General features: G+C 31.5%; 1 protein-coding gene across 2 annotated transcripts in view; it reads left to right on the top strand.

The window, feature by feature from the left end:
• Window positions 1-7,995, top strand: part of LOC132758239 (protein mono-ADP-ribosyltransferase PARP12-like) — a 110,175-nt gene extending 102,180 nt beyond the window's left edge. Inside the window, exon 16 of one of the 2 annotated variants that reach the window (XM_060749792.1) lies at window positions 7,479-7,995. In XM_060749792.1, the coding sequence (XP_060605775.1) occupies window positions 7,479-7,759 (281 nt within the window). In that variant the 3' untranslated portion in view covers window positions 7,760-7,995. The remainder of the gene's footprint in view (window positions 1-7,478) is intronic. The other variant, XM_060749794.1, reaches the window with a different exon arrangement.
• Window positions 7,996-10,452: the final 2,457 nt, after the last annotated feature.

The raw sequence follows: 10,452 nt of genomic DNA on the forward strand, positions 1-10,452 counted from the left end.
ATATCAAGAAGTAAATAGTTTCAATTCAACTTAGATTAGAGAGTAAGACTTATTGTGTTATATTAAATACAGACTCCGATGGAAACAAGAAGTCGGCTCCTAAAATCTGTTACAATTACAACAGCCGTGGATGCGAGAAAGCGGGCTCTTGTTCATACATACATATGTGCAAGAGTTATATTGACGGCAAATGTGAGGCTGGAAGGGGTTGCAACAAAAGCCATAATATTCTTGAACCAGAAGTGAAAGCAAATCTCGAAAAGCATGGCATAAATACGAAACGAAAACCGAAGGAAATTTTGGCTGATTTTCAAGCAGTATTAAATAGAGAAGATCGACGAGGCAATACTTATGCTGGATGTGGAGCAAAAGGTAAATTGAAACATTAAATAACGTAGAATTAAGTTTGCACATCTTTTTAAAAAAAATAAATTGCTACTTTAAAGACAAATTACTTGTATATAAAACAAATGAAATTTGTTAATATTTACCTAATATGATATAAAAGAAAATAATAAAAATAACATTAGTTAGTTGACTTAATGCTTGGTTGTAAACATCGGCATTACCTCCGTATTTTCAACAAACCAGAGCTGTAAATAATGTGTTTAATGTCTCTGATCAAAAATTCATTCCTGATTTGTTTTGCTGTCTATATGCATGTACATGTATACTTACTGTAATCCTATTTGTATATTTAAAAATCAGTTGCAACACATAACAGAAAACCAGCAAAGGTTTCAAGAAAAAAGGTATGCATATTTAACCTGCGTGGAATATGCAAATGGAATTTCTGTCCCAATGTTCATTGCGACCTCCCGTATCAGTGGCGATGGAAGCCTTTGTTTGAAAAAGAATGGACTCTTCTATATCAGCATGGAAACGTTGAAACAGAGAGAGCATTCTGTGATCCAGCTAATGATGTTTACAGACTTGTAACTGAACAAGGGTATTTTATTATAATTCCTTACTTCTATTTGTACATTTGAAGTTGAAGCATTACCAAAAATATGAAATGATGAAGATATAAATTTACTTTAATTAACATACGCCTTCCTCCACATTTGCCATACTTTCGTTTTTGACGTTAATTCTTTAGGGATACCTAATTTCTCTATTTTCCTTATAAATTTCCTTTCTATTTATACTTGCAAGTTAAAATAGCTGTCTTTGAATTCCAGAAGTGTACAAGAACACTTACAAAGTTCCAAATATCACAAAGGTTGAAGTTTAATCTTTGGACTTCAATTAAGTTCTCGAATTTCTTGTTAGTATGTAATATCTTTAAGTCTACGACATTTGAAGAGCCTTGATTTTTGTTAAACTCGCGTTTACTTAACATAAATATATAGTATACTACTTTCGTGAAAGGTTTCTGTTTGTTCATCATATATAATTATATATATTCTCTCAATATTTAGGGTAAACATTAACATTGATTTTAAAACGATGATTGGTACAGACTTCGAGGGACAGGTATTTGTAGTTAATCGACTGTCTACACCATCCTCTGCAGAATTAGAGCGACAGCTTTGGGCAACAAACTGGCTGTGGTATTGGAAGAATGAAAATGGTGAGTGGACGAACTACAGCGATACGGTAAGGATTATTATAAATATTACCCTTTGTTTTTTAATAGAATATTACATTTAATCAATTGAATGTTGAACATTTTAATATCCATTTAATATTAGACTACAAAGTAAAATATATTGTGTTACGGCAGCAACCTAAAGTGTTGGCTGCCCTGCCAATATTCTTGTGACAAAGAAATGTCAATGAGGGTAAATGAAATAACGTATGACAATGAAAAAACAACAACAAAAGAAATATGTCTGTCTGTAACGCAACTGAACGAGTCAGATTGAACAAGACAGTAAAATAGATTTCCCATGCCTTCGAATTATTTCATTATAAACGAGGACATTTTCATTCTTTTTATCACTTGAGTCAAAGAATTTTTGTTAAGCGTTGAATAATGTATTACGAATATATCAATATCATACAGATATCAATAATGTATTTTTAACTTTACGAATTATTGAATAATAAAATTATTTATATTTGCTATCTCTTTTACAAGATAAGATTATTTATGCTTAAATATGTTTTATAACTAGATTAAATATTTTATGTCATGTAATGTTTTAATGGCTTAAAAAATGTTGCCCATTTTTCACTTCATAACCTGTAGTTTTTTTCATTGTTCTCACATACTTGTACAGAGTTATTCCGCTTATCGGCCAACAGATGCACATAAATACCTTTATTTCAAATACTGGTCCATTTAAGGTTGGCGAAACAGAGAAAGGTGAAATTGAACAAGCTTTTATCAACAACCCGGATGGACAGTTTTCCCTCCGAGAAAATGGAAGTATCATCGACTTTTCAAAAATGATGCAAGTGAATGATAACCCGACACCTGAAGTTGAAATTTGCCGTAGACCTTTATTTGTAAGTGAGAAGGAGGCAGAGGAGAGGAAAACAAGACCTTCACAAAAGTATGGAACACTATCAGGATTTTAGATTATTTCTTTTTATTAATTAAAATCCTATCAGAACTAGTTATTGTTATGACGGTAATAAAGTTGCCGCTGTCAATGAACCCTGAAATGATCTCTTTGATGGACTAATATTTTATGGAAAAGAGTGTAAATTTTCATCCCTTCATGCAATTTGTACAAATTCCCATAATTTGCTTCATATTTTATATTTTGTAATTAAAGAATTGATAGTTTCATCTATAAAGGAGGTCATAGGACTTTTATGTTTTAGATATAAAAATGATGCATCAGTTATGTTATACGGCAAAATTTAACTAATTGATAATTAGAATGGTTTTCATGGACTTGTTTTTTTTTCAATGAAAACTTTTGTTACACAGGTAGTATAATTTTCAATTAAATATTATTGTCAATTAAATTAAGTTTAAATTTTTAAAAAGAAGGTTCGATGGTTACTTGTAGAAAATAATTGATAGTAATTTGTGGTATTAGGTTCAAGAAATTACCTGTAATGCATACAAATATTTCTTTCCATTTCTTATTTCTCTTTAATTCCATTTTGCAGTATAAGTGAATAAAATTAAACAAATTTAAATATTGTGTTTCATTTTCCTTGTTCTTTGACAAACTCCTAAAAAAGAATGTAATGTTATATGTATTACATGACATCTTAAATTCTATGTGCAGTAGAGTAATTAGTTAATCACCTGGCTCCGATTTCAGTAAGATTTAAAGATCAGGAAAAACTAAAAGACTCAAATTTTTTCAATTGTTTTTCCTCTCAGTTTATAAAAGTGATTCATTATTATTATTTTGAATACGATTCATCTGCTTGGTGTTATACATCTACTGTCATCTAGGGGTCGACATAATACGTGGTTTAGATGTTGTTGTTTTGCAAAACTGACCCTAACGATCTGCATAAATTCATACATCGTTAACAGGATAATAAAATTACGATTTGGAACATTTCATTGATTTTTTTTTATTTTAAGAAAACGAGGAGGCAAAGAAGCTAATCAGCCTAAATTAGAACGTGAATCCACCACAGCACCACCAAACTGGAATATGCTTCCTGAAGAGGACCTTGAAGATCATCGTCAACTCGTTCCGGTAATGATAAATAATAACAGAAAACGCGATAACTTTTTTTTAACTTATGCATTTCTTATTGTAGTTTTATAACCAGCAAGCTTCTAAAACAGGGCTACCGCTATCATAAATTACGGAAATATTTTACTAAATTTTACAATCGTAACTTTGATTTAATTTCCAAATTCAATAGTGATTTAAAAACTCTTCTGCGACAAGGGATTAGCCAGCCTGGTTTTTATGGCGATGTGATTTACAAACTTCGTAAGATTTTGGGTCATGGTAATTTTTCTGCTGTTTTTACTAAAATCATTAAACGTTTTATTAAAAGAGGTTATGACCCTACTATTTTAAGACATACTGCATGTTTAGTGTTCAACCCTTTTACAGTTGGACACTACGCTTTCCTCTTTTGATTGCATCTGACGGACCAAGTGGGAGACTCTATGATGGATAGTTCGTAAAGCCCTTTGGGATTGAATTGTCTTAATGTTCGTCTTCTGTCTTGCTTCGTCGGGCCCTTGTAGGTGATTTTCTTGTTGCTCTGTCTTCCTTTAGGACATTGAGTACTTTTGTTATGGTCATTGGGTTGGTTTACTTTTATATGTTTCTATATGATCATTTTAGTGTTTTACTTATTTAACCTTTTGTAACCATGACAACTGTTAGAATTTCACTTGGCGGGGATTCATTTTATTTACACTGTCTCGTTTATAGGAACATGGTGGGGCTAAGAGCGAGGTTTGGTGCACCATTAACCGGTTTTAAACTCCCCAGCAGTCATTATTATGCTGCTGACCGTTCCAAGGCGGCGCCCCACTGTGTTCCTCAGATGTATGTCTTATGTTGTTTCATACTGTTTTGGTGACACTTTTGCTTGTGTCCCTTGTTGTTTTCTCGTCTACGGTAAGTATCTTCCCCATTGCCTCTAGTTTTTATTTCTTTGATTACTCCCCACCCCCTCCCCCGGTCTCCTGTCCCCTTCCCCTTTGTGGGCCTATTTTTATTTTCTTTGAATTCCTAATCAGTTACAAATTAATTATCATTTAATGATTAACTTGTCCGTGCTCTGTCTTTGCCCTGTCCTGTTTTTGTTTGGGGTCCCCCTGGGCTCCTTGCCATTGGTTCTTGTTGCTGGGTCATGTGGGGGTTGCGTTCATTGAACGCCGCCTTTCCTTGTTGATCTTGTTTATCATATTTTGAGTTCATGTTTGACATGGCCACAAAGACACTCAATAAAAAAAGGAAACGAATGTATTGAAAGTGCATGATTAATTGTGTTTTTACCCTGTTTTACTCTGTTAGTACAACTTTACCTGTAAATGCCATTTCATAGTAGCTACCATTGAATTGTATCTTTGATCTGTAGGCATAGTATTTTATTAAATTAGGTTATTGTTATGAAAACAAATTGAGAAATCTTTATCTTTAATTTAACATCTCCATATTAATAAGGTTAGGATAATTTTCTTGTGATGACCTTGTCTATGATCTGAACGTCAAAACTTCCTTAAGTTATTGATGGGACTAGTTTTTTGTGGTCAAACTTACTTTATCTTGACATTTGGCTTATTGATGGTATGGTTATTGGTCATGACTCGTAGACGGCTGACAAGAGCTGTCACAGGACACAGCGAAGCTCGACTAATAAAAATATTGGACGCAGTAAGGAAGACAAAACTATGAAAGAAAAATCAATTATGTATAATTATGTTTTAATTTAAAGTAAAAAATAACATTGTTAACATAAATTCTAAGATCAAGGGGAATAATTCTAGAAATAGTGACGCTAGAGTTATGAACCTTGTCACACAACATGTGTGTAATGATAAGAAATAAGTATTTAAAGTTTGGAGTAGATACCTTAAAAAGTAAAGAAGTTATAATATTTTTTAAAGAAAATCCTAAGTTCAAAGAGAGATAAATCTGTAAATATTGCTTCAAGAGTTATGAACATTGTCATATATAATGTAGTTGGTGAGAAAGATACCTTTAAAACTAAAAACGTTATAGTCAGTTTCTGATAAAAAAAGTCTAAGTTTATGGGGAGATTATTCTTGCGATATTTGTGCTAGAGTTATGAACCTTGTCACATAAGATGTGGTTGATGATAAGGAACATATATTTGAAGTATGAAGTTGATACCTTTAGAAATAAAGAAGTAACAGTAAAAAATAGCATTTTTTTAGAAAAATTTTAAGTTTAAGGGGAGATAAATTTAAATATGTTGGTGCTAGAGTTATGAACCTTGTCACATAAGATGTGGTTGATGACAAGGAACACATATTTGAAGTTTAAAGTTGATACCTTAAGAAATGACAAAGTTATAGTGAAAAATATTTACTGTACCAAAACTTTAATCTGAAATTTGGACGCGGACGCCAACGCCGGGGCGAGTAGGACAGCTCTCCATATACTTCGTATAGTCGAGCTGAAAACTGTATGTCAAAGTATGCTTCAAAATAATTTTTTGGTCAAGGTCGCTGAGACATTTTAAAAAATAAATAGATAAAACCAGAATTACAAATAAATGCCAGTGTGTGGCTTCTCATAACGATCCACTTTGAACTTTCAGTTGAAAGAAAATGATACGGAGTACAAGGAAATAGAAGGATTATTTCTTGATAGTTTTGGAAGAACAGTTTGTATCAAATCTATTGAACGAATTGAGAATGGCGATTTATGGGAAGATTTTATTGGGTAAGTCACATGTATAGACACAACTACCATAGGAATTATTCTACATGGTCATGAAAGGAATTGTAAAATGAACACCATTTTAATACACATAGAGGAGACATATTTTACTCTATACATTTTTGGAATACATAGTGTCAACTTGAAGGTTTCTTTAAGAAAGGACCAAACTAACTTAACCAATAATAGGGAATGTAGGTAGAGACCGACTTACAATTGTCAGTATTTTCAAATATAAAATTTGAGCAAAAATAAATCTTTAAGTATGTTACAATTGTATATTTTTAATCGCCAGTCTCTTTCTATTGCAGTAAGCGAACAAAGATGTTAAAGAAGAAGACAAAAGAGGAAGTGGGTGAAAGACGATTGTTTCATGGAACCAGGAATCAATACATTGATCCAATCTGGAATAGAGGGTTTGATTTTAGACTGAGCGGTCAGACATCAGGTAAATTCAATGTGTTTCTTCCTTCCATCTACCCAGAGTACCCAAAACGTGTACAAGGCTTCCCTCAATATAGAAGTATCTCAAATGGCAGATATTTTATTTTGTGTTTATTCTGTTCAATACAACAAATCCTAAAAGGGATCAATGTAAAGGAAAATAGCTGTATAGTAAGTGTCTTCAATCTGGCCCTGTTTAGGTCGAAACATAGAATGATCAATCAGACAAGTGACATGGACTTATAAGTCGTTTCTGTCCTACTATTTATTAAAAGTCATTCCCATTTTGATGTCGTTAGTTTCCCGATACTATGAAATACACTTTAAGTCTATGATAATAAATGAAATAATATTTTAAACTGCCTTTAAAAAACAATACAAATGATTGATTTCACCTTGTTAGTATAATGAAATTCCCATGATAAGCACATCATTTTCGAGGATAGGCACATTTTAAAGTAAAGTTAATTGGTCTTTAATAGAAGTCTTTAAAATAATAAATAATCGTTTTGTGTTGATAGTATAACACGTGACAACAAAACATGTAGGAAATAATGAACAAATGGTGCTAGTAGGTTTGAGATATTTGATCGGATAAAAAAAATATATATGACAGAAAATGTATGTATTTGTACGTAATTGAATATAGCTCTTTAAATATCATTTTAGTGATTTTAGTGGTGTTCGTTAAGCATAATTCATTGCATTGTTCATAGTGTAAATTATGTTTTACAATTACAGGTACGGTATATGGAAAAGGAAGCTACTTTGCCACAACATCCAGATATTCCAATTGTTACGCAGAACTAACTGCGGAGAGGGCAATGTTTGTTGTAAAAATTTTACCGGGGGCATACGTCCGCGGATCCAGCGAATATAAACGTCCGCCTCATAAAGACGAAGACAACCCGTGCAGTGAGCTTTATGATTCCTGTGTTGATAATGAAACCAACCCGCAAATATTCATCATATTCGACAACAATCAAATATACCCCGAGTACTTGATTAGGTATGAATGCTAGAACTTGTTAACAACATTGGAGAAGCAAGCCATATGTTTACATACAAACACTATATAAAATTTAGTACCACATAACATCTTATTTTAAATGTTTAAAATGTATTTCACTTTCTATTTTCTTTTCATGAATAAGAACAAAATTAATGCTTCAAATCACATCTACTATCAAATAATATACAAATAATGAAAATTAATAACATAAAAATATATGATTATGGTAACAGATCAAACGTCTTTGAAAATGTTATACAACTTAAAAGCCGTTTTGAAATGTCGTGATTCCACGTACATTATTTGTCTTATCTTGCTATAATGAATGTTTTCATTTCTTACATATTTTTGTAGAAATTTACACTTATTCTACTTCAGTCATAACAAAAAAATTATAATCAATATATTAATTTATACCCTAAACATCAGAACGAATAAAGAATAAAGAAATAACCTGTTCTTATAAATTACTGAGAAAAAAAACTGTTCTGTTAACCGATAATTCGTCATTTATCTTAAAGAAAAGTTGTTTAATATAATATAATATATGGCAGTAATTTTTAGTATCAAGAAATTACTTTATCAGTTTTTGTATTTTTAAAGGGACTCAACTGGTGTATTTTGACATGACGTTTAAATAAATTTCAGACATTTAATGAAGATCTAAACCAAAGTTTCAGATCATTCGCTCAGTCCGTTTTTTCAGTAGCAGTTGTGAAAAATGACCCAATTTTTTAAAGTTTAAATATTTTTCCACTCAAATCGGGCTAAGAGCAAAAAAAACTGTATGATTTTGAATATAATTTCACGTATTTCTTAATCATCCTTTGAATTTTTTATGTTTTATGTGCTCCAGTTGATCGTTGTTTTATGATTTTAGGCTTTTAGACCTCAGTGGAGTTCCTTTAATGTGTGTTCCACTCAGTACCATATCTACTTAATAGTTTTAATTTGTAGAATGTTGATTGTTTTTGTTGTTTTTTGTGTTTTTATTTATTTATTTTTTGTTCTTGTTTAATAGCATAACGATCATTTGTGTGTATTTGTAAATTATACTGATCGCTAGAATTTAATTTGAATTTGAATTGATGTTTACGTGGAGAGTAAATTAATTCATCTCAGTTTTGAGACAGGATTTCTTAACATAATCATGAATATGTTTCGAGCCTGCTGTTCTGGTGTTATGTAGAAAAATTTGGCCGTGCTCTTAACACCACCCAAAGATTGCGGTGTAATGGATTTTTTGGGGGGATTTTTTATACTTTGTGTGAATGTGTACGTTTGTAAAGAGTTTGAACTTTTTGTTTACCGTTGGATGAACTGTTGCTCTTATAAGAAATCAAATCTGGAACAGGGGAGAATCTTAGGTACAATGGAAACAACAAAAATATACGAAAAATGCAAACTCAGTTTGAGTCTAATTAGGAGAGATCATATAAAATTACACCATGTTTAACATTTTAAGTGGTATTCAGTCATCATCACCTGAAAGTTACGGTTTCAATGATCCGGAGACCAGAAAATATAACAACACAGAAGGAAAAATCGAAAACTAGGGTCGAAAGAAATGGCGGCTATTTGTAGAAATTAGTATATTGATTTTAGCGAATCTTAACTCGAATAATAATAATAACGTAAAAACAAATACTTCGTGCACCTTAAATTCTTCTTTCCTGCGATAGCCAATGCCGATAGACGTGCAACTGAGACATCATCTTGGCATATTAAGATTTTATCTTTAAACGTTTGCGGACTTAAATTAAAATTTGCATTGGCCCGAATTCAACAGTTGGTGAATAATCACAGTATAATTGATTTTCAAGAAATTGAAGCTGATTGTTTAGATTTTATTTAAATACAAAATTATGATGTAAAAAGAAATACCAGGAGAAAATCTGGCGGTCTAGCTTTAGAAGTGAGAAAAAAATAACAAAATTTGTTACAGTCATAGATTCTGATAATGATCTTGTATTATGGTTGAAGATATCTAAGGTTTTATGCAAATCTGAAACAGACATTTTCTGTGGTGTTGTGTATATATACCACCCGAATACTCTATGCTCTATGTGGTCTATGCTGTTGACGATACTTTTTCCGAAATTCAAGACGATTTCAATCGCCTGTCAGACACTTACTCGTATATCTTGTTTGGAGATTTCAATTCCAACAAAATCAATTGAAGATTTTATTATAGTCGATAGACGTTTTTTTGGAAAACCATAACTTAAACGTTCTTATACTGAAATGGGTAAATTTCATAATGCATAAAATTTTAAGCAATTACGTTATAACTCCGATAAACAAAGTAATAGTTATGGTAATATATTTATTGATTTTTTTACAATTAAATAACATGTATAAGTTAAATGTTCGATTTTCTGGTGATTAGACCGGAAGTACTTCTTGTGAAGGTACAAGTAATCTGTTTAAAAATGTACTAAATCTTACTGTGAAAGATTTTGTCCCATTTTATCAGATGCACATAATCCTATTGTTTTGACATTGAATACAAACCAAATTGAAATTGTTGATGTTAATAATACTGAACGATCGATTAAATTATGGGACAATGAAAAACGTGAACGTCTATTTATAGGAATTTCGCATAAATCTTATTAAAGAATTAAATGAAAAACTACATTTTGAAATATAGCGACACTTTTAATCAGCAAAATGCAGATGATTTCCCTACAAAAATCTCCT

This window comes from Ruditapes philippinarum, unplaced genomic scaffold (assembly GCF_026571515.1).
Source record: "Ruditapes philippinarum isolate M1 unplaced genomic scaffold, ASM2657151v2 ctg152_1_1_1_1, whole genome shotgun sequence".
Lineage (NCBI taxonomy): Eukaryota > Metazoa > Mollusca > Bivalvia > Venerida > Veneridae > Ruditapes > Ruditapes philippinarum.